Source organism: Alligator sinensis, unplaced genomic scaffold (assembly GCF_000455745.1).
Source record: "Alligator sinensis unplaced genomic scaffold, ASM45574v1 scaffold56_1, whole genome shotgun sequence".
NCBI classification, from domain to species: domain Eukaryota; kingdom Metazoa; phylum Chordata; order Crocodylia; family Alligatoridae; genus Alligator; species Alligator sinensis.
Window position 1 is genome coordinate 106,117 of NW_005841960.1, and position 25,394 is coordinate 131,510.

Genomic DNA, 25,394 nt, shown 5'->3' on the forward strand with positions numbered 1-25,394 from the left:
CCTAGTATTACTTCTGTTCATGCTATAGTTAAAACATGTCTTGCAGTCATTGCAATTGCAAAATTAGTTTTAACTTCAACATAGAAAAGGGGAAAGTTCATTTCTACCTTTTACTTATTTTTTCAGACTAGGGAATTATGTGGGCCTCTGTAAATTTAATATTTTTTCCTAGTTTGGCCTCATACTTTCCCTCTAACATTGGACTTGTCCAGATGTTTTTAACTTATTTTGAACCAGGTGTCTTATTTATGGTGCCTGGCAGTTACATCTTTCTATAACCTGGCATCTAGATACTCTTTTAACTGACCTGAGCCAAGTTCCTAGCTTTTATTTGTCACACTTTTTGACTTGACTTCAGAATCAAAAGTGAAGAATAATGAAGTCATTCTTTCTTCTCTGACCTACTTTATTATTGAACAGCACTGCACAGCTAACTTTGTGAATAACTTTTTGTCTGATGAGTTACTTAGTATTGACGAAAAGTTGAGACAGGATGCTGAGCTACATGAACCAAAGACCTGAAATAGTACAGCAAATGCTATGTTTTCAAAATATAGCTTGTACACCTCAGTCTCTAGAGCAGTTGATTCTGTGAGATCGTTTGAAGTGTGATACGAGGTATGGGGAGATAAGCAGACAAGCACAGGCTCAGGCTTGTCCCTTCCTAGCCAGTCCCCCACCCTGCCATTGCCTGGCCCCTCTACAAGGAAGTGAGCGCTGTAATACATAAATTTAGCTTTTGAAATTGGGTTCCATTCAATTCTCAAGCCATGTATATATTCCTCAAGTTCAAAAAAGGTTGAGAACCACTTCTCTAGAGTCATCCAGGGCAATAGTACATACTGTCTAGTCATAAACTTTTTCTCTGTCCAAACCATAACTTGCAAGGATGAAGACCTGTATATATTCATTAAAATAAGTTACTGTAATGTCTGGTGGTCATATTCTGTGCTGTTCTTTTAAAAGCATAAATTAATTTGTATGTAAGATATAGTAGAGACGATGTAGATCAAGGATGTCAAACCCACCTTGGCCCAGATCCAGACAGTGGGAGCTCCTCCTGGGCAAGGGCCAGTTGCAATGCGTCTATGGGTAGGTGGTGACAGGTCCAGAGGCCTGCCACTGGTGGCCATGCCTAATGGGGTCCAGGGACTCTGCATTCTTTGATAGGACATGCCACCCCCTATTTCCAAGAGCTGACTGGACTTCTGTGGGCCCAGACCATATGTTTGACACCCCTGATGTAAACTAAGAAAATCAGTATGTTCAGAGTTTGGCAAAGATACTGGTGTTCAAACTTCTTTGAAGGTTATGGATTCTTCTTAGAACAAATATTTATCAGTAACAAGAACAAAACTCATTTATATTACCTTCTCTTCCCCCGGCCCAATGGTGTTTGCATAGTCATTGCTTAACTATAGCCATAAATCTTAATTTCATTTCTGGTTTGTGTGATAGTTTCATGCCGAAGCAAGTGGTTTAGTGTACTTCAGGATGGGGTAATTTGAGGTAATTGCTATTTAAAATAGTAACTTTTGCTACGATTTTTTGGCATAAGTGCCTGAAATAGTTAAGATCACACAATATGCTGGCTGGCTTGGTGAGTATATACTTTAAAACATAACTGACTTGTAAAATATACCATTGTTCACTTCCTCATTTATACTTACTACATTTTGAAGAAAGAGTGGGGGGGAAGGTTTTTTTTAATTCCTAACCCAGCAAGCTTACTCTTAGTGCTGAAAGTCGGGCTGTCTGTTCTCTTTGTATACCACCACCATGGAATGTAATTAATACTTTAAACCTAGTTAAGAATTCCTTGCTATTGTATAGAACTTTTTTATGTTTAAGGATCTCAAAACATCTAAAACTCAATTGAATTTCTCCTCTCAACTTCCATCAAGACTGGGAAGTATTTTTATCCTTACTTTGTAACTGGAAACTGACACAGAGCGACTCTGAGACTTACCCAAAATCACACAGGACATCTATGGAAGCAGCATCAAAGTCCCCAGGCTCCCTAACCCATGCTGTAACCGTAAAACTGTTTTCCCATAAACAGATCTATTGATGTGTGAGCTGGAAGGGAACAATTTACAGATTTAACAGAAGATGTACAGGGAGAAATTCTGTTGTCCATAGATGTCATTTTTAATATTTTTTTTCTTTATACAGCTTAATATGTGTTCTTTTATTTGCTTTCATTGGAAGTTTCAACCATTAGAAAAAAAAGCAAAATTTCTTTTCTTATTATCCTTGCTTGCTATTTAGGACTGCCTGTTTCATTCCTGAAGTTTCCTAATGCTGTTCCTTTTATCTCATAGTTTTAAGTTCATCTATATGAACTTGTCCACTTTTTTCCAAACTTTAAAAAACAGATATATCAATAAGTGATTTCACGTAAAATTGAAATAATACTTTGCATTAAACGCAAACTTTATCATGTCTAGATTGCATGTTGGCGATGTTCCTCCTGTAATAAATCCCTGCCATAAGTATTCAAACTTCAGTTCCTGAAACGTTATTTTCTGTCTTGCCTCTTAGAAAGCTGACATAAGAGTTTTGAATCCTTTTAATCTAATAAGCATCTTTTGAAAGCAAAACATATTTTTCCCCCCTTCCAAAACACGCTCCTGCAAAACTTTACTGTTGTGCCATAAATAATTAGTACTGCACTATTATAAATGCCTGAAAAGTAACATTTTTCAGGTTCATTTTTACTAGGATTAGGAGACACAATCTTTACAGTGGATAGTAACATAAGATGGAAGGGGAACTTTTTATTTATTTTCAGGGGACAGGTCATTTTTATTATTTTAACCTGCAATAGTTTTTAGTATACTGTTTCCCACCTTGTTCCTTTCAACTAGACAAAAGACTTCAGTAGACTGCAACTATCTTGCCAATAATTCAAATATTTATTTGTATTTATAATGTGCCTTCAAGCTAGAAGCAGGCACTAATACAAATTTTTAAAAATTATGATGGTCATTCAGTATGGCTTACAAAATTAAGGAGCTCTTACACAGTGCACCAGATTGTTGGCATTTTAACTGGCAAAGATTTTTTTAGACTAAACTGATAGGTATTGCAACCTGTCTTAAACTCTGCCAGATTGAAAGCAGGAGCATGTTCCAAATATGAGTCCTCTAGAGCAGAGCTTTCCAAACTTTTCATGTTGGTGACACACTTTTTAGACATGCATCATTTCGCAACACAGTAATTCAGTTCCGGGGGCGGGGCCAAGGGAAGCAGACGCGAGTAAGGGAGCTCCGTGGTGCCCTTCTGCAAAATTTTCTGCATTTCGCGCGACACACCTACACACTGCCGCCGACACACTAATGTGTCGCGGCACACAGTTTGGAAAGCTCTGCTCTAGAGGATGCCTTTCTGCCAAACCTTAGAATTCAAGTGCCAAGCCACTTAAGGTTTAGCTATTAACCCCTTGGATTGTACCCAGTAGCCAGTAGAATTTCAATAGTGAGATGTCGTCACTGGCTGCCTTGTCTAACAAGAAAAGAAGAGCGTTCTGCATTAACTGATTAGCTAATTTTTTTGAGCAATCCAAATTATTATCCAGATTATAATGGCCCAGCCTGGAATTGCTGAAGATGGGTATAAGTGATGCCCTCCTTTGAAAGGAAAATGAATATCCTTTTGGTCAGCTGCTTATAGGGAAAAGGCCTCTAAGCTAAAGATCAAGGAACAGTACTGAATGAATTATGAAACAATGATTACATATCACTCTCAACCAAGTTGGAACATAACCCTCTAATGATGTGGAACAGTTGGCTGCCTGCAGTCTCTCTTCCCAATAGCCAGTAGCATTATATCCACCTTGGTACGTTAATCTTAAACCAGGTAGCTTTCATCCAGGATAGTCTCTGTCCTAACAAGAAACTGTTAGGTCTGAATTTTAAGAAAACCAGAAACAGATATTTTCAGTGCACTGGTAAAAGAGCCCTAACATCTTTAACACTTGAGAATGTATCATGTAAAGGGCAATGGATATCGCTAGAACATAATGTAAAATTTATTTCCTTACCTTAGCCTTCTTTTAATTAGTCTATTCACACAATATACTCATTCTACTTCACAAATAAACATAAAGCAGTCAAGCATTTTTCCCCCCTGAAATCTGGAAATAAGAGATTGTGGTTCTCGCTCTCGCTCTCTTTTTAAGTATTGTGAAGGTGAGCAAATACTGTGGCTGTTGCACCATATAAGTATCTAGAGTAATACACAAGGATGATAAGGTAGAACATAAGAGGAACACCTGAAAGGTAAATAATAGGCAAATTGCTCCTCTACCACAAGAGCTCATAATGTTCCCTGAGAGTTTTAAGTAAACCCAAACAATCCATTCATACCTAGTGGTTCCTGGATATAAAATTGCTCTGTGGTCAACCATATCAAAAGCTGCTAAGATTAAATGTTATTAGCATAGACTTGTAAAGGAGAAATTGATCCCAAAAACACTGTATATGGTGCACCTAATTTGACAATCAGAAAATACAAAAAGTAGGGCAAGCCAATAAGTCTTGGGCAGTAGGGCAAGCCAATATGTCTTGAGCAGTTTCAGCGTTAGATAATCTTTACCTTTCGTAAAAACAGGTTTGAGTGGCTTTCAGGTAGTGAGCATAAATAGTATCCATTTTAACTAAAATAAAAATAATAAAATATCTACTTAAAATAATTTTAATTAAATATTAAATAGAAACTCATTAAATATATTTACCCTGTAATAGTACTAATTGGGGACCCAGAATGGGTTTCTGCCAAAACTAAAGAGGTGTGGAAATCCTACAATAACAAACGGTGACCTGGGATGATACAACCTTGTTATTAAACACTTTTCATATACTGTACATTAGGAGAAATATCTGTAAATACATTGAAATTTACTTTTGTTACTTTTTTGTTTTCAGTGGTACAAAATAGTGTTTTTTCATAAAATCGGGCAACCAATTTTGTATTTCCAACCATTTTGTTGTCCAGAAATGTCAAATTATCACTTGGGGTATGTTTAAAATAGGCTTTTAGGTTCATTTTGCCATAATGTAACCATGATCATCCAATTAGTCCTGTTCGTTTTGCACAATATTGATACACTTTTGGCTTTTCTTTTACAAATGAGACCTATCCAAAGGTTTGGAAAGTTTGTTTTGATATAGTACTTTTAACTGTGTAGATGTCACTGTTCAAGCAAGGAGTGCATCAACAGATTTCTTTTCATATGCACCAAATGTTGGTACCATCCTTAGAATGTAACTTAAAGTTCGAAGTAACCTTCAGTGATGGCTCACTTTTAAAATATGACCTTAACTCATTTTACATTGCAAGCTCTGATGTACAATAGTATCTTTCTAAACTGTGAGGTTTTTTAAGACCAGAAAACATATTTTGCAAAGTAGAAATCTGGCTATAATAAAGTACATGGTTGGTTCCTTAAAATTCATTGATTATGTCATAAAATTGTAATGTTACATTAATAAACTCCTAGTGTATATGAAACCATATTTTAATATGGTTCTAAATAGAAAAGAATCTTTCCTTTTTGTGCACATGTAAAAAATAAAAATCCTTAGCTTGTCATTAGTGGGTTTATTTACAGCAGTTCTAGAAAAAAGAAAATCTTTAATGAAAGGAAAGACTTGGACTATAAGAATGAAGATGTTTCTTTAAAGAAAAAGTTGATGTGGGAAATATGCTCAATTATATTTTATTGGCACATAAAATAGCAATTGTACCACCAAAGTGTGCATGCTTATTATTGCACATTAACACAAAAAATCCTTGTATACCATCTTTTTCAAATTAGTTTGGAAAACCTTTTGGTTCTGGTGTTGTAATAGTACTGTTTTCAAGAATATTTTTTTCTTTAAATTAAAAAAATAATTTTCAAAACCCCATTATGTGATGGGGCTTAACTAAATACTGTCCCATTTAAGATCATCCATTTTTACTGTTCATGCTGTCAGCAATATTTACAAATTGCACATGGAATACTTTTTTATAGAAGAAGTATTGTCCTTTTTAGTGCAGTTTACGATGGCGATACCTGCCAGCTTTTTCTTTCGCTGCATTGGCACAGGCATTGTGCTTATTTTGTTGCAAGTGGTTCCAGTATTTGATCAGTTCACTAGGCTGGAACTGATGGGAGGTAATTAGGTGGCTATATTTACAGCTGGAGTAAGAAACTCGCCAGTGATTGAAGACAAACTCATTTGGTGGGGGCATAGGGTCAATTCGCAGCTTGGCAAGACAGATCCCAACGTATACATCCTCCAGATGCAAACGTCTGATGCTTAAAGAGACCTTAAATATCTTTTCTGCCAAATCTCCAGAAAAAACATAACCAGTTCCAGAGCAAAATACTGGGTAACGCTCACTTGGATATAGATCAGGTGGCATATACCACTTGCTATCCTTGTTCCTGTTAGGTGCGTACCCTCTCATTAGATAACCAGTAAAATATTTGTGCCTTGGAGGCAGTTCTGGCTTCAGAAGCTTATGTATTAAATATTCAGTGTTGACAAACATGTCACTGTCAGTTTTCATAACGTAGGGAACATTTGCGCAGTAGGTAGCAACCCAGTTCATTCCCATAAGAGTTTTAATGGTTAAATTATAATAAGTGTCTAAATATTCTTGTTGAACAATATCATGGTATTGTCTGCTTTCCTCTAGGATGGCACGTTGGAGGTATCCATTTAGCTTAATACTTAGACCCAGAAGAAAAATGCGAACAATTTGGATACCTGGTGCCAGGCTTTCATTACCCCAGGTTTGCCGAATAGCTTGTCTAGCTTCCACTTGGCCTGGCTCTGCTGCTATGAGTAGTATTAGAAAAGGACTTTTCTCCTGGCATTTTTCAGGTTCATTTATGATATACTTAAAATGATATGAAGTTGGGTGCCCAGTACCTTTCTCATTGTAAATGCTTCCATTGGCACTGAGTGTGTTCTCTAAGCCAGTTACTCCTTGTGGTGACAGATCCGTGTTGTTGGAATTAATGACTGTTTGAGGCCTAAAAGTCTGAGGAACTGCATCCTTCCAAATGTTCCTTAGAGAGCTGTGGTTTGTTTCACTTTTTGTAGACCTAAATCCTCGTATGGTATAAGCCACAGGGTTTTCTTTGAATCCAGCCCTACCTGGAAGCCAGTCGTGATGATTAAAAAACAGGAACATAGCAAAAAGAAATACAAGAGAGAGCAGACCAATAAGGTGGGTTCGAAACAGAGACCTTTTGGTATTCCAGGTCATTTTTGCCAAGCAGCAATGTCGTCTTCTCCACTGAAGCATGTTGTAAGTATCCAGTAATAGGATATGAGATAATGGTTGAAGAAAATGTTTTGCTGTTTGAATCCACTGCTATTCTTTGGTATTCATCTTCTGTTATTCACTTAGACTAATTTTTTACAAATGGCTCACTCTGGAAGGATGAAAAAAAAAAACCAGTTTTTTATAAATCATTTTAAGTCTGTATAGTCTTAATATCAAAAGTTATAATTATAAATAAAATAAACAATATGTTTATATCCAAATTTATAAACAATTATCTATAGTATAATTATAATCTGAACAGAACATTAAATCCTGCATTAGAAGCAAAACTTCAGGTTAAAATTTACTTGATGAATTAGCTGCTTCAAACATTCACTACTTTTTAATTATAAATGATTCGCTTTATAGGAGTAGCACATTCTTGACGTTAATGATTTGTCTTTTCTTCCCACTGGGCAGCAGAGGCTGACGTGCTCATCTTGGATCAAAAAATGTGGTTTACTTAAATCAGTTTTATGCACAGTGAATGTAAAACTGTTCAACAATTTTTGAGAGGCCAAGTGAAAAGGCCTTGATACCAGATGGAAGGTTTATTGGCATTAATTAAAATTGATTTGATATTCAGCAAGTAGTACTGCTCACAGTCAGAGGCCCTTTTTGTAAAATTGTCATGTATCGGTAGTGGGACAGACGGCACAAGGTTGATTATAGCCGAGTTCTGTTAGTCACAGTACACTGCTTGGCATGTTTCCATTGGCCCCTACTGTGTTCAGAAAGTCAATGAGAAGATGCACCTGTCAAAATTAATTTTCAGGGTCCAGTAACCTCACTATAGATTCCTCGGCCAGTAAGAAATGATTTCATTTTCAGTCACCTTTTGCTCACCTTTAACCTTTCCTTCAACAATGAGGAGAAACATTAAAGAGAACCCTTTCTTTTTTCTTATCTAGCCATTATGTGGTTAATACCAAAATCAAGCCTGTAATTTTCTGTTGAGAGAGAAATTTCAGTTGTGTGCATGTAAATATGAAGAAAAACATTACACAGAAATCTGGAACTAATTTTTATAGTAAACTCTGAAATAAGTATTTTTTTTAAAGCGTTCATAGTTTCTAAACTGACTAGTTTGTGAATGTTGTGGTTATAATATTCTGATTTAGGCAGTGTTATAGTAGCAGCTGGAACTATACAAAATTTACCAAACTGGCTAAACAAGCTTTTTGCTACATGACTTCCCCCTAATTTTTTTTTTTAAATTCAGGAGCAGAGTCAATATGGCATCTTCATGATGCTGCATATTAAAAGCTGATCACATCTCATAAATGAGCCTTTCATTGCACAGTACAAATTCGTTTGTGATTTTCAATTTGCTCTAATTTATTTCTAGACCCTAGGGTTTTACACAAGGAAAAAAGCCAATTTGCAGGACTCCCATGGAAAATGCTTTTTTTAATGTAAATTTGTAATTTATTTAATTACTTTATCTTTTTTTAAAGCCAATATTTGGATTAATTCTTCATTTTAAAAAAATAAAGGTAGAGACATACTGGAAGGGTAATTACAAGTTCTGAACTGTGAAAATGTAACTTGGCACACTGATAGTGAATTATTAATCTATATCGTATAATTTAAAGACTTTTGAACTTTTATCATGCACATATGTATGTTACATACATATTTGTGCCCACTATTGTTGAAGTAATAAGGCTGTTAAAAAAACAAAACAACAACAGCTCTGTGTACATTTGTACACCCACAAGTTAGTATAAATCAGCTTTAAATTCAAGTTGAAATAATTAATATATATTTATATAGAAGAAAGCTCATTCAGATACTTGGGAATGCAATACTGAATCAAAACTTGTTTATCTAACTAACCTCCACTAGGAGGAGCAAGTAAGCGTGGATTTTAACCATGATTTGTAACAATACATATGTATCTGAAAAGGCCATGCAGTTCCATAAATCTGTTCTTGGAATAAATATATATTTACTCAGTAATACACTCATGTACTAACATATTAAAAAAAAAAACCCAGAAAAGCTGAACTTAAATTCACTACCTTTAATTAGATCAGAATTATTAAATTTAGTGGCTACTGTTTACCTGACAGTGAGCTGTTCCTAGTTCATAGAGAAGTTCTATAAAACAATATTTTATAATGCATATCATACAGACCTATAATTCAGATGTTAAAACTGTAAGTTCTAACATATCTAATTTGAGTATTAACTTGCAATTGTGTGGTGCCAGTGTAGCTATTATATATGTGTATGGAAAGGAAATAAGTCCTGAAGTTTGTAGCTTGGTGCTGATCTGCAAATCCAAAAGCTTTTTGGCTTCTCTGCAATATGCAGGCAGGCTTGGAGTGAGAAAATCAATAGTTTGATTTAAATTTTACACACAAGCAACTGTAATAGACACCCTGCAAGTGTAAGTGTCCATCTGAACTCTGTGGAATGAATGAGTATATATATCTGAGTAGAAACAGATTCTAAAATCTTGGTTTCAAGTTGTTGCATTTTCTTAGTGGTGTTTTATAATACAATAAAAGTCAATTTTGGTGGCTAATTTCAGTGTTACAATATAATGCATTTTAAAATCATAAAACATTTGCCAAGTATAACTTTTGAAAAAGTCTGGTAAAAAGTCATATTTCATAAAATACTTTAGGGATCCACCACAATTAAAAAAAAAAAAAAAAAAAGATGATAAATAAATACCCCTGAAGTAATGAGTTTTCATTTTAAAAACCAAATATTAAAAAGAACCACAGAGGAATTTTGTCTTTAAATTCCCCAAACAGTGCATGAAATGAGTTTCTATAGAATCTGAAAGACTTCAGCAATTAAATGTTCATGTAATATGTTTAAATTTCTTAGGCACGTGAATCTACCTTTTGACTCACCTTATTGTAAATAGAAAATTACTCTCCTTTTAAATGTGTAGGGTTTGGGGTTTTTTTTAGTCTCCCCTCCCCCTACCCCCAGTGCAACTTTTTCATAACAACTGTTGATTTTAATTGGGCAGGGGGTGGAATCCCTAGCCTCATGCATATATCTGTTGGAAGAGTAAATTATAATGTAATGTTCTCATTGGTCCATTTGGAAAAAAGAACTTGCATTTGAAAAAGCATTGCATCTCTTAAGTTATAGTTAGTAATTGTCCTTACACAAAAAAAAAATTGTAAACAAAATCATAACATGTTAAAATTTGGTTTGGTTTAAATGATTTTGTGATAAACTGACAATATCCATTTAAAAAGTAGTATGAAAGGCTTTTGGGCTTTGTGGGGGGTGAAGAGATTGTTGTTTCCAACCATTTGTTCAGTAGAATATTACCAAATGCTTCTTTGTTGCATAGTATTATATTCCATTTCATAAAGCTCATGAGCACACACATTGTGCCTAGTGGTAGATGGAGTTAAGCCTACCAAGATAAGTCTACCAATCACCTTGTCATTTGAGTGTGTGCTATGGTATGCAGCTATGTATTTTAAGCTTATTACTTGCGTCAAGGATTGTAAATTAAATTTCTGTATTATAAGGAAGCAAATATTTTTTTAAAATGTAGAATGCTTCCATAATTATTAGGTCTAGACCTTGCTCTATTTGTGTTTCAGCTTCTCTGTACTTTTTGTTGTATTCTAATTACAGCTTCACAGATTTGAAGAATTAGGTTTAACATTGAATACCCTGGCTTTTCATATTTTTATTTGATTTGTGGGCATAGCTTTTTTTTAATAAGGGAGAGAAGTTCAGAAGGTGGCCTCAGAGTTGGTATACCGCTGATAAATGCGAGCAGGACTTAGGTTCTGCAGGGCCTCATCTGAGTTGACAATCTTAACCACTGTAATCCTTTTCACAAAACTAAAAGTATTTAAACTGTTGTTTCGTGTTCACTTGTTTAAAAAGTCAAATGACCTAAAGCATGAAATGAACTAAATTAAATGTTTGCTCCTTAGCATCTGCTAAGATTAGAATTTTTTATTTTTCATAGAATGGACATTTCAGAAAAGTTTTTCACATTTAAATATTTGGGTTTTATTAATGCATCTTACTCTGTGCCAGTTACATGTTTGAATTTCATCTTCTGTTATATTAGACACGTAAGCTTTTTCCAGAGTTGCACTACTACTATTGCATGTTAGCAAAGCCTGGAGCTAAGTAAGCACATTTATATTTAACACACTAATGATTTATTATCATTTATTGGTAGATTTTGCAGATAAGCACTTTGACTGTGAAGGTATATTAGATTGCTATAGATTCAGGTTTTAAATTTTTATTGCAAATAATAACTAGAGCTTTCTGGCTTTGTTTCCTCAATAAAGCACTTTAAATAAGGTTTCCATCTTAAACAGTAGATGAAAATGAATGAAGATCTTTTTTTTGTGGGCATCTTTTCAGTCAAAGTTAAACAATATGTTATATATTAAGCAGACAACTTTTAATGATGGTGTGTTGTAATTTACATGCTCACCATCTTGAATAATATTGTATTAAGGTTTCCTTTAAGGATGTTGGTGGAACCTACTGTTACTTTTAAATTGTGGTTGTTAATTGTATTGCTGGTCACTTTAAATCATTTACATTCCTTTCCTTGCTTTTTTTTAGTTCTAAATTGGGCATGGCTGATGATGTTTAATCTGATGACATTTTGCTTGTGTTTAAAAGCACCATGGGGGCGGGGGGGAAACAAATGTAAAAGGATTGAAGGTACTATTTAACTAACGTAATTTGACTGCATGGTCTGTTTTGATGGTTCAGTGCTCTCAGCATGTGTCACATCATAGCCATTTTACCAGTGCTTTTAAGATTTACTTCAGATACAGATTAAATATGACCTAGTTTGAGAGGATTGCCAACTGATTTATTTTTTAACTAAATGTTTAAGTTTAATTTCTCAGTTACATACAATAGTTGCAGACAGCTGCATTGTCCCTTTAATCAGTCTGCACTACCTACTCCAACCTTGGATGAACAGTCTGTAATATTTAAATATTTTTCTTTTTAATAAAGATAATGACATTGTTCTTTATTGTGAAAAATATATGCTGGAATTCTCTTTCACTGTCATGGGAATGTTATCTCTGGCTTCGATAGGTTAGCAATGCTCGTTATCTGTGGGCAGCAAAGGTAACAGGCAATTGAATGATTATCACACGCGAGGTTTTGACATACCTTCCTTGGTCAGGCCATTTATGGTGAGAGGATTATACCCACTGAAAATAGTTTTGGCACGCCATCACTTCAGCAAAAAAGATGCTATCGAACATGCGCACATCCCCCAGCAGTCTGCTTCCTGCGATTGCTTTTCACAATATCCAATCTGTCCATCTGTCTGTCTGTTGCTGTGTTAGCTCCTTTGCTCAGGAGCGTCCTCGTCTTGGGTTTTTTTTGTTCATCTTCCAAACAAAAGACCGGTAGTTCCTGTTTCTGTTCCAGCCAGGATTGTCTGCCTCCGACAATCGTTGCACTGAAGCTTTTACATCTGGTATTTCCCTTGTCGGACAGTGCAGTGCTGTATTCTCTCCTGAGTATCCATATTTCTGATGATAATGCTAGCAGCGAGTGCTAGCATGTAGTGGTTCAGTTGCATTCACTAATGGGATTTGCCTCCTTCCCTTCCTTCATTGTTGCTAGGCAGTAACAGAAACCGTTTTGAGCAGTTTTAACTGAGGGTTTTGGTCTATAAAATCCACTCCATAGTTCCTCAGCTGCTGCACAGGCAGGCAGCAGTTTAAATGTGGGCTTTGACAGATGCTGTCTTCTGACAGAGCAGAATTTAACGTCATTGCTTGGCTGAATCCCACGTGATTGTTTGCATTCATTTTGACTAAATCCTAAGGCAGCCAGGAATCTTAGAGGTTTTTTGCTTCTATTTGATAAAAGATGCATATACAGTACCAGTGTAGTATTGGGTGAATCGTATGAACATAGCATGATGATTAAATGAATAATTGGATTTATGTTTTTTAATTGTTTTCCTTTTTGAGTACCATAACTTTAAGATTCCATAAGTGTATTTTAATGTTAAATGTTCCCTTTTTTCTTTATTCCAGACCCCATTCTGTGGTGCCTAAGAATTTTTAAATCTTAACTTCATTTAACCCTTTCACTCCTTTATGAGTATGTTATTCTGCACCAAATGAGATGTATTTCTTAACATATTGTATTAATAAAATAACAATAGAATGCTGCTTGTACTTTACTCCATTCCACTCATGTAGAAACTCTTGATCTTAGGTTAGTCGGAGAAGCTGGCCACAGTCCATGTATTAACACCAGGGCATTAAGCCACCTCGCTGCTATTAGTGGATTTCTTCCTCTGTAGAGGTCACAGCTTAGCCATATAGTATTAAGGGAGTAGAATCTTCTTTAAAGGCCATTACACTTATGAATTACTTTCTCCTTTCTTTTTAATTATCTATAGTACAAGTTTCATCTTGCTGTTTTTAGTATAATTTGCTTGTTTTCTTTTCTCTTTTTTCATCAACTTTGTTCTCCTAAGGTGAAATAACTTGGCATGTTCTGTGATGCATGCAGTATACAAGCAAAATCTATTAAGTAGTTCAACATAGAAATGGTATAATTGTAGTGAAAAATGAATATTTGGGTATTTAAACATGTTTTAAAAGGATCAACTGATCACTTTGCCAGCTGCTGTAATGGGACTAGCCTTGACGAAAACAGAATTTTTTTCATTGGACTGCCCAGCTATATACATCATTCTAGTTTCTGTAGTTTACTGGTGCAAGTACCTCCTGTAATAAAAGCTGAGTAGTAATTCAGGATTCCCCATGTAAAGTCAGTGCCATCGACTATTTTACACATGAATATTGAAAACTTACTGAAGACATGTAATCAGATATATCCTTCTGATTAAATTTCCTATGCATAAAAGTCTACTCTAATTGGGACAGTATTTTCTATCTAAATATTTCCATTCTTAATCAGAGTTTGTGTAAGGTCTACTCTTTCAACATGCTATTTTTATAAATGAAATAGCTATAGTATAAGAAATTGGGATGGGGGTGAGTGTTACAGACAATATTGTGTTCTTTCACCAAGAATAAATATTTACAGAGCTTGTATATTTGCCTTTTGACTGTTCATTGAAGGATCCCACTGCACTAGGACACGCACTATTCTTGCTGTCTTCCAAAATGTTGGGTCAGTGGTATCCATTTTATATAGTACATGCACATGTGTAGATTAAGCTGAATACTGTTTGTTGAATTCTGAAGCAGAGGTTAGAAAATTAATCAAGATATTCACATTGTAAGTTTATATGGAATAACATAGATTGAGCAGTTGTTTTCTGAATTTGTAGATGTCTTTAAACCTCATGCTTGCAAAAAGTAGACTTGTCCACAGCAATCCATATATTCTATATACAGTGGTTCTCAACAAGGGTGCCAAATCACCTTGGGGTATCTTGAGATTCTTTTAAGGGTGCAGCAGGGTGCCATGCAATGTTAGCACGCTTTGATGCACAAACATGATTCATAAGATAAACCCAGAGATTTGAAATAAGAATCCATAATATTAAAAAAAAAAATACTCTGACTTGTTGTGATCCTTCTGAGTTCTTTACAGCAGAGAGATTGCTCTATTTTTTTTTTTTTACGTAGTCAAGAAATGAGTGAAACTAAGTGTTGACATTTTGTTAGGTGAGTGTTGAGTCTAGCAAGGGGTGGCTTGTGTTTTAAGGAGGTTGCTGAATATTTTTTATTTATTTTCTGCTTTGTTGCACCCAAAAATAATCCATTATGATAGATTAAATACACTAATACATTCAAGTGCTGTTATAATACCTAGTTCCTTGTATTGATCTATGAACACTTTATTTTTAAGTATAAACATCAACCCCTGAGGGCCAGATTTCCACATAGCTTTTAATTTTGTACAGATCCTAATGCGTGTTTAACTTATGAAAACAAGGAATCTCAAATAACATATCTGTATGTAAAATTCATCAACATGTCAGGAGAGTAAAAAGATCCAAGGAACAAAATTAACATTTGCTTCTTTAAATCTTGACTGGGCAAATATTTACTTTTTAAAGATTTTTATGTTTCAAAAGGGAAGAATGTCCCCTTTGAAAAGGAAGTATTTTAACTTTGTGACACTCCCATCCCTTCTTTCTTTGTGAAGCTATTGTAGAAATGTAAATAATACTGACTTTTTTCATTCAAGTACTTTGGGCTCTTCATTACTACTGTAGGTACTCTGAATTTTCAGCATTTGCTTTAACATAGTAGTCCCTTAGTATTTGGCCAACTCAACAACCAGGGAATAATCGGAATGCTACTATTCCTTTATCTTGGATTAAAATGAGCCTTTTGGGCTATATATCTTCATGTCCCCAAAAGCTGCTCAGCTGCTCATTTGCAAAACTCAATCCAAGAGTTACAAGAGATTGTTTTTTTTAAAATATCGTTATCACTTCACTTTTATTTGGAGATTTCATTGTTTTCTGTTTGTAGTACTTGCAGCTAGTTTAAATAATGTAATGCTCTGCCAAAGAGCAATAATGTAATCCTCTGCCAAAGAGCACGTGCCCCCTCCGTATTTGTAAGGGACAGTAATTAAGGCACCAGAGCCAAGGAGAGTTTGACAGTCAGTGAGCTGAGAAGAGAGCATATGCATTTTAATATGTGAAAAACATCCAGAGCTTAGAAGATGCTCTAACTTGAGCGGACATTTGCATGTAACAAACATGTATTCTTTCTTGCAAAATTTGAAATTCTGACAAATATTTCCAAGGATGTCTTTTTTTGACATTTGGTCCTGCAGTTATCTGTGGTACTTTGCTTAATTTGACTAGTACTACGGTAAACTTAACATTTTAGGTGAGATGTTAGAGGTACATTCTGGTTGACATTCATAAGCATTTAGGGAATTTATATGTAAAATAGACCGTCTCACTGCATCATTGTAGGTGCATGTCTTGGCTAGAAGGATCATTTTTGGCTAACATACTTGAGTGACCCATATAAAGGTCTAACTTCCAGGATATCACTTCCTGAATTATAAGTGTCTAGATGGAGTATGCTACTTCCTATGTTCATGTGTATTTGGAATTATGCATATGAGAATATTCACGTGGTTGTATTTCTGTTTGAAGCAAAGGGAATATTTCTCTTTGCACCTAGAGAAATATCCCAGTATACAAGTTTGAATTGTATGTTAGGGTTGCAGAGTTGTTTTGTGGTTCATGTATGTATGCTAGTCAGAACACATTTGCTTTCTCTAGTGCCACAAACATTTTCTTTAACTGAGTGAAAAATGGCAATCTAGAAATGACCACAAGTGTCAGTGTTGCCTTCCTTATTTTCTTTCAGATATTTTCACTGTTGCTGCGTTATTTCATATATACTATAATTGCTGATAAATTCTTTCTGAAAGATTAGAATTGCCCCCTCCAGATTTAACCACAGCTGAGCCACAGACATTTAAATGCCTGTATTGACATCAAAGTTTCCTAAAGGGCTAACAAACACAGCAATAATGCTATCTGAATTAAAATTCCAATGTTGAGCAAACATCACTGAGGCCTCTTGACATTTGAACGGTGTCTATTTTTGTGTTCTTCGTCCATTATCTCACATAGGTTCTTTCTTGCTCTATCAAGCTAGTTCCCTAATCTTATGAAATTTGTTGGGAAGGGGGAGCCAATGCCTTTTTTGTTTAAGGTCAGGAGATATGCTGTTTGTTTCATATTTGGCATTTTCTAAATTAACTCAGCATCATGAAACCTGCCCCTTAAAATAAATTAAAATAAAATAAAATAAAAGTCTAAGGCTCAATTGACAATTTTAGAGTAACTTCATTGTTTATGCTAACATCGGGTAGGTCAACTTATGTAATAGTACTGCACCTTGCATGTGAAAAATTTGATTTTTGGAAGCATGGCACCACTCTCTCCCTCCTTCAAAAGCCAGAAGAATCAAAACAGCACAGGCCTACGTTGTTTGTCCTATGTTGTTTGTGCTGCGTGTAAATACAATATATAGAATTCCTCTTGTGTCATCTCCCAGTCACCTTTTTTTCTTAAAATATTTTCTTTTCTTTCTCTCTATCCATTTTACACTTTTTCCTGTCCTCTATAACTTCACTCTTCTCCTTTCAAGGCTTGCTTCTAACTCTTGCTAATGTAAATTTTCAGTGAATAGAAGTTCATTTACACTGTAATATTTTGACTTTTGTAGCTGTCCCCTGCTGCACTGATACTTGTAGTGCTTCCTGCCTGTCATTGTTGCTTGTGCATTCAAAAAGGAGCTGGTACTTTATGAAGCTTTAATTGAGCTTAGCAGGGAAAAGAAGGCCAGCTTGCAGCATTTAAAAAAAACTTAAACTTATAACCCCTCCTTCCTACCCTGTTCTACTCCTTTCTATACCTGCTTGCATAAAGTTATGGGGACAAGAAACCTGGTAAACAAAATGGATTGCAAGGTTGAAGTATTCTGGTGCCTGTTAATCATGGCTGGTGGTATATATGGTAACACAATTTTAGAGGAACACACTTACTGTGAAATTGTATATACTGTGTAAGTGCTATAAATTGCAATGGGATTTTTTTTTTCAAGCGTACTTCTTTTAAAATAAAGCATTACAAGCATTATCTAAAAGATTAAAGATACTGATTTTTATTGCTTGGTGGTATTGTACTGCTAGTGGCACACATTCAGAAGTCATAGATCAAGTCCCTCCCCTTCCTTGTGAAATGTTAAAAAGAAATACATCTATTTTGAGTGTTTTTTATTTGCTTTCTAGGTGTTTTGCCTTAAGATGCACAGTTTTCAAACTGTCATAACTGAGTTGCTAAAAATTTAAAATAGGTTTAAACTGAGACTGCTTACAGACGTGGGGACACCCCCCCCCCCCCCCCCCTTCAGCTCGGTGTGCCCCCACACTGAGCGCAGCACATGCCCAGAAGAGGCATCGCATCTGTTTAATCTGGCTCACCCACTGTTTGTATAGCTTGCATGTTTCAGTGGGGCTTTTTGGCTCTTTTATCTAATAGCTGATTGAATCGGTTATTAAATAAAACTGCCAAAAAGCCCCGCTGAAGCATACAAGCTGTACAGACGCTGGGGAGCTGGGTCAAACTCATGCGATTCATTTTGTGGTAAAGTGCTGGGGGGGGGGGGGGGGATCTGGCTCACCCACTGTTTGTATAGCTTGCATGTTTCAGTGGGGCTTTTTGGCTCTTTTATCTAATAGCTGATTGAATCGGTTATTAAATAAAACTGCCAAAAAGCCCCGCTGAAGCATACAAGCTGTACAGACGCTGGGGAGCTGGGTCAAACTCATGCGATTCATTTTGTGGTAAAGTGCTGGGGGGGGGGGGGGGGGGGACAGCAGCTGGTAAGCCTGGTGTGGTGAAAGGGGGGGGGGGGGGGGGGGGAGTGTTTCCACATCTGTCAGTGCCCTGAGTGTCTTGCAGGAAAAATACTAAGCATCATGAAACTTTCAATAAAATTGCAAAACTTGGCAGCATTATATTCAAAATTTTACAATGTAGTATACTGCAGCATAGCTAGAAGGAATTTGTGCTTTATTTACTGTATTGTTAGCCTCCATTTTTAAATGAAAGCATTGAAGAATCTGAGTAGGAGGGCAGATCAAGAGCAATTATGCTGCCCGTTGTGAGTTAGATGCATGTTTCTGAAGGTGTTTGGAGAAATACCAAGTAGTGAGGCTCATGAAATCCCTGATGTTTCTAGGGAATGAACATATTCTTTGTTTCCCATATGAGGGAAAAGAAAGCTCCCTCTACCATATCCTCAACAGGGTGATGTATTTGATCTTTTACGCCTCTAAGTTTGCTTGCTTACTGCTAAATCTCAGCAGAGTTCAGGCACTTGTAGGCTTACCCTGGCCAGTGTTCTTTCCTGGAGGCAGGATTCTGAAGTCTTGATGCTGCAGGTCCCGAGACCAATGCTGATCCACTTCATATCCCCAAGTAGTTTAAGGACATCTTTTCCTAGAAAAGGTTTTCGGTTTAATGTCCTTTGTAACGTATAACAGTTAAAGCAGTTTAATAGGAGACTTCACAAAGTTGCTTAAGCATGCATACTTTGTGTTGGAATGATGTAGCTGTACTTGTCCAAGAAACATGCAAGGGGCAAAGATTTTTTCATAGATTTCATAGACATTTGGGGCTGGAAGGGACCTCACGAAATCATTGAGTCCAGTCCCCCTGCGACAGGCAGGAAGTCTGCTGGGGTCAAATCAGAGATGTAGGTTTTCTGGAATTTTTTCCAATGCCCTAAATAGAGCATGATCTGATTTAGCATGTTTATTTGACTTCTATTTAGTAAACAAAACTAAAAAAGTGCCCCCATGTTAATTCTATGTCCCAATAGCCACAAGTATTTGAACTGAAATATTTGATTAGGAAAAAATTAAATGCAGCACACTTAATGTGGTTTACATGTTCTATTCAAATAAATTCAAAGCTTTATGTGGAAAGAAATTATTTTTATTGGAAGACTTGTAAAAAAAAATTTCACTGTCACGATCTGTAGAATCGCTTGCACTACTTATTAGTTCCATTTCAGAATCAGACTGAAGTAAATCTGATTCACAACTACTTGAACTAGATTCTCTTTCACTAAAGGATGGTTTTACCAGTGAGTCTGGGCGAGGGCAGCTTATCATCATGCTGCATCTTCTTCACTAATTGTGCTTCTGACGGATTCTCCAGAAGCAGGAGATTTTGAGAAACAGAAACAAGCTTAACGATGTGTTCATTTGGTTTTGATTTAACCTGCACAGCCAATTAGGTGAATTCATAACTTGATTTTTGGTTTGGATTATTGTGTGGGTGTATTTACCCTCCTGTTTACAAATCAATATACAAGTACATACATGTACTCTCTAACTCTTCCTAGGGATAATCACCTAAAAAACATTAATTACAACTTTGAAACTGCCAAGCTTGCCTAATTTTGTATTGGCATCCATTTGTTGTTACTAATGAATTTTATGGAACAATGAATTTTTAGAAATGGAAAATTTGCCACTGGAAAATTTCCCACCCACATTCCTGGGTCAAATGATCCCAGCAAGATGAACATCCAAACACCTTTTAAATGGGTCCAGAGTAGGTGCTTGCACCACCTCTGGGGGGAGTCTGTTCCAGACCCTGGACTCTTGGACTGAAAAGAAGGGTTTTTTTGTGTCCAATGTAAATCGGTCTTCCAGGAGTTTGTGGGTGACATCTTTTATTGACCTATGAGGTCAGTATTGGCATTCAGTCCTTTGTTCCTAGTGTTCAACCAACTTACGGATTTCTGTTCCCAGGCTCGCCTTTTGAAGCTGTTTTGTAAATTTCCCTTGTGCACAAGGATAGTCAGGTCAGAGTTAGTGTTGGCTGTTCTGTGAACAGTATTCTCCTACATATTTGTGTCACTGTTCTTAAACTTTTCCCTATGATCATTCATTCATTCTGGTTCATAGTTTTATTCTAGTTTTACATGCATAGTTTCCATGAGGGTAGTTGGTGCAGTGGATGAGATTTATATCACATTTTGGGATAGGCAGTTGTAGAATCCATAAGTTCCGATTGCTTTGTTATGGGGGGGGGGGGGGATTGATTGCTATAGTAGTGGAGATACATTAACAGATTTTATGTCTACTGTTAAGGAAAAGGTGCATCCCATTTAATTCTCTGTTGTACACTTTTCAATGCCTCTGCCTTTTCTTGAGACCTGAAAAAAAAAAAGCAAAAAAAAAAAGCACTGCATTTGAAAGCTTTTCGAAATCTGCCCTAACCATGTGGTAAACGATCACTCACGCAAATTCTTGCTTTAAACGTGCATGCATTTTTATTCCTAGAAAAGCATAGAGATTTCAGATTTGTAGGAAAAGCATCAAAGCATCCATGCAAAAAGAAGTCTTTTGAGTATCCTTTTGAAAATTTTTTTGGATTTTTGTCAGGTTTTCTCAGGGTTTCAGTTTCCTCTTTGACAGCTGTTTTGGTCCATGAGCTCTGCCACTGCAACAAACTCTGCGTAGCTTGTTCAATCTACAATATTCATTCTGCTCCCAGAGACATTATTCCATGTTAACAACTTCCTTGACAACTTTATTCCATATCAAGACAGGATATATACAACACATGCTCCTACTTAATAAATAGCCAATTAAGTACTTCTAAGGGTTAGATATGCATAGTTCATACACTTCAACAGCATCTTAATTAGGAGAATTGGGAAATGCTAAGCCTTCTTGCTGGTTGCATTTGTGGTACTAAATATAGTAAGGGGTGGGGAGAATGGAAATGTAATGACCGGTGAGACTATTCTAGTATCAAATCCTAGTGTATTGAACACAAGCAATACCAATATTAAAGCAAGGCTTTAAATACAACACTCAACTTTTAAGCAAGCCCTGAGAGTCAACAAAGATGTTCTTATGTGAGCCTTCTAATGGAGTGAGTTCAGCTGGCCAGGTTGTCAGTCATAGCACTAGGGTTTGAGTAGCCGTTTCTTTTCCTGTGTATCGCTTTCCCCAAACTTAAATTTTCCCCTGTAGGCTTTTATATACTATTTTACAGGGCTCTTCTATAGGTTCTATATACAGTTATGTCATAAAAATTCACAGATCATCTTTTAAAGTGGTCATTTGTCTATCAGGCCCCTCTCTGCATCCTGCTGTCTTGGACTGCAAAGCCACATCCTCTTAAATTTTTTGGCTGTCATGGGTTATAAAAAGGTCACCCTAAACCAGGTGTGGGGTAATTATTTTTGCTGTAGAGCCAGTTAATGAGTTTTGGGGACCTGTCGAGGGCCACATCCTCCTATCCACTCCATCCACTCTCTAGTTTCTCCTGTCCAGAACCTGGCTGAAGTTGTAGTTCTCCTGGAGGCCTGATGCTCAGTAGTGTCGCTGCTGATGCCTGCCTGGCATGGCAGCAGCTCCTGCCTGGGTCGACAGCTGAGCTACTGGGGCTCTTGACAAACTACAGCTTTGGCTAAGTTCTATACACACTAGGTTGGAGCTCCGAGTGCGAGCTTCCCCACCACACAGGGAAGGTGGTAGGTCAGCTGTGGATGCTGCCACAGAGTTCTGTGTCTGGGCTCCTGACCTGCCCATGCCATCCATAGCTGACAATGCTGCATGCCGACTGTGACAGAAGCCCTGTTTGGGTCCACAGCTGATGCCTGATGCTGCTGGGCAGGAGCAATCCCACCTGCTCGCTTGGCACCACGCAGCAGCCAGAGCCACCGACTACCTGCAGCCCAGATTCAGAGATACAATGGAATACCCCTGCCACAGCCACCTTGGCACTCTATGAGCTTGCTATGCCCCTGATCATAAGAAAATTTTCTTAGTCTCTAATATTAACTGACTATGGAGAAGAGATGAAGTAATAGTAAGAACACTTTCATATGCATCCTATGGACTGATAACTAATAGATCCTTGAATTTTCTAAACTGCTTTTGGGGCTATGACAGACTCAATGCAAAACAATAATATTAGGACCTGAAAAATGGAAGGCTCAGGTTTCCCAAAAAATCCCACGTTCTATTATTGAGCTTCTGTAGTTTGCATGGTATATATTAGTACAGATCATCTAAGTACAGTACTAATTTAAATTCTACTTGAATTCTACTTGAATGCTTATTTTGCAACTACCATAAAGGCCAAAATTAAAGGAAAAAAAGGTTATGCAACTCATCACCCAGTGGCCTCACCAACTAGAGATTTGAGGTGTGGGGTTTTTTTGTTTGGTTTTTTAAAGGCTTACTTTGATTGTTCTAAGTTTTTCTGTTTCTGATAACTGTTGAAATCATACTGAGTGGAACCAAGAGAACCTGGATTAATTCAAGGGAAACAAAATAAAGTGATTGTAATTTTTCAATTAAATTGAAAATTAAGTTGAGTTGACAGTTTTCTATAAATATAAACAAATGACTCCACTCATGCAAATGCATCACAAGTTTTGGGACCGAAAGACTGTGCAAGGGAGCTTATATGAAAAATTTATTCTGCTTTCACCAAATTACAAATTATACTGTATATAAAAAATGGCAGTCTGATATGGGAAGACAGCTGCCCCTAAAGGAAAGGATTCAAAACGTCTGAATTCTGAATTTAATGCTTGTAAACATCAAAGAAGCACCATTTGAGATCCTAATGGCAACTCACGTAGCTCCCTCTTCAGATAATGTCACTAATGAGCATTGGGGATGGAGATTTGGTTTATTTCTTTGTTGGCTTTCTGTATTATTCCCTTAGGGGAAGGGCTTTTATAGTACAGATTAAAAACCTAAAGATTCCTCCTCTCTGCACCCCTCCCCAATTCTTTTATTGTCAGTTATGGTAAGCAAACATTAATGATTTACTGATATTTATTATTCAGCAAATAAAATATCTTCATTAACATTTTCTTTAAATTTACTTGGCACAGTAAAAATGTACCTTTTATTCAGAGAATAGCAAAACAGGCTTTAGATGCCTCTTGTTCCAGAGCCAAGAACCAGATTATTTGCTGCCTTTTTCCTCTTGCACATATACATCTATATTCCAGATTCCAGAATATGAAATTTTGGAATAAAAAGTTGTATAAGGCTGTATGCACATATTCAAATAATCTGGGAGAAAGTGTGGAGAACTTTCACTGCCAACACTGGATCCTGTGGGAGGCAGGGCTGTGCGCACACATCAGGATGTTCTGCAGGCTCCCTTAGTCTGTCTGGCAACAGATGACAGCAATACATATGGCAGCCTTGATTGGCTAACCTCAACTGTCCACAGCCAGCCTGTACAAACATCAGAAGAAATTTTTCTGGAAGTGATTTAACTACGGTTGTTCCCAGATTATTTGTCTCCTGGAGTGGCTGGGTTTACTCTCTCTAGCGAGTAAAAATCTTGAAAAGGAGCAGCAAGTCTTGTTTACTCTCTCTGGAGAGTAAAAATCTTGAAAAGGAGCAGCAAGTCTCCCAGGAGAAACTAAATGTCTGTACAAAGCCTAAAAGTCCAACACCCCACCCACTTTATATTTGTCATTTCATGGGAGCAGAGAAATGAGAGGAAAGATATACCTTTTTTAATATTTGCTGTTGCTAGTTCTAGTTATGCATCAGATTAATTTGCTGCTCTTTACTAAGAAATATGGTCAAGTGTGCTGATATTTCTGATTCTGCTGTATTTTTGGTAAGCTAAGCTAAAGCATTTTATGGATGAAAGTGGACAGGTCTCTGGTACATTTTTTTCAGTTTTATGAGAACCTTGTCAGTCACTGTATAGAAAGTTGAAAGATTTAATAAACCTTATTGGTGCTTCTCGGTAAGATCCATCTTGGTATTGGAAGTCTTACAATTTGATGTCAAAATACTATTGTAGTGTACAAAGGGGCTGAGCAGTACAGGTGGGTATGGTCCAGGAAGGGACAAGTTGAGCCTGCACTGCCTGTTTAGTTTATATGCTTATCTCAGGGGTGTGCAAAATGCGACCTGCCAGGCTATTCTATCCGGCCCATGGGGCCCCTAAAAGTTAATATTTGTCTGCCCCTGGTAGCCTGTCATGCAGCCGTCAATGGCTTGCCAAAACTCAGTAAGCGGCCCTCTGCCCGAAATAATTGCCCATCCCTGGCTTATCTCCTTACATCTCGCTTACCTTTTCAGACCTCGAGACAGCCTTTAAAGGATCTTGTGGCACCTCATGGTGTCCTGGCACCCTTGTTGAGAATCAATGTAGCATTGCCTGACTCAAGCGGTTACATTTCACCTTTTTGTAATTACTATCTAGCTGCCTAAAGTTATCAGCTGAAGAAATATCATATATTAGGTATTTTTAAAACTTTCTCTTACTTCATCTTTTAAAAGAGCTGATACTTAACAAAAGTAACTGTTTGAGAGCACTATCAGAACAGGTTTCATTTACTAAATATAAAAGTTGGCTGCTTAAGAAGCCTATCTTAATTTTCTTTTAAATATATAAAATCTAATGGAATGTTAAGGAAACTGATATTATGTTAAAATTCAATTTTAGGTAGAAATCTTAATTGCAAAATTTTATTTTACCCCCAAATATCTCTTCAATAACACCTATTGCCTTTTCAGCTGCTTATTCCTTGTTGGGTGTT

General features: G+C 36.6%; 2 protein-coding genes across 2 annotated transcripts in view; one reads left to right on the plus strand and one right to left on the minus strand.

Moving 5' to 3' along the window:
* Positions 1-25,394, plus strand: part of CDC73 (cell division cycle 73) — a gene marked incomplete at its 5' end in the record, with an annotated part of 176,600 nt that overhangs the window by 97,653 nt on the left and 53,553 nt on the right. The window lies entirely within an intron of this gene.
* Positions 3,266-13,015, minus strand: B3GALT2 (beta-1,3-galactosyltransferase 2). The gene is made up of 2 exons (XM_025200224.1): positions 12,472-13,015; positions 3,266-7,435 (listed from the first exon to the last, which is right to left on the minus strand). Exon 2 carries the CDS (start codon positions 7,303-7,305, stop codon positions 6,037-6,039), a length of 1,269 nt encoding a protein of 422 aa, XP_025056009.1. The 5' UTR covers positions 7,306-7,435; positions 12,472-13,015; the 3' UTR covers positions 3,266-6,036.

What these genes read in the sequence shown, in the direction of transcription:
- B3GALT2 (XM_025200224.1), bottom strand. Translation starts at nt 7,305, where the DNA reads ATGCTTCAGTGGAGAAGACGACATTGCTGCTTGGCAAAAATGACCTGG.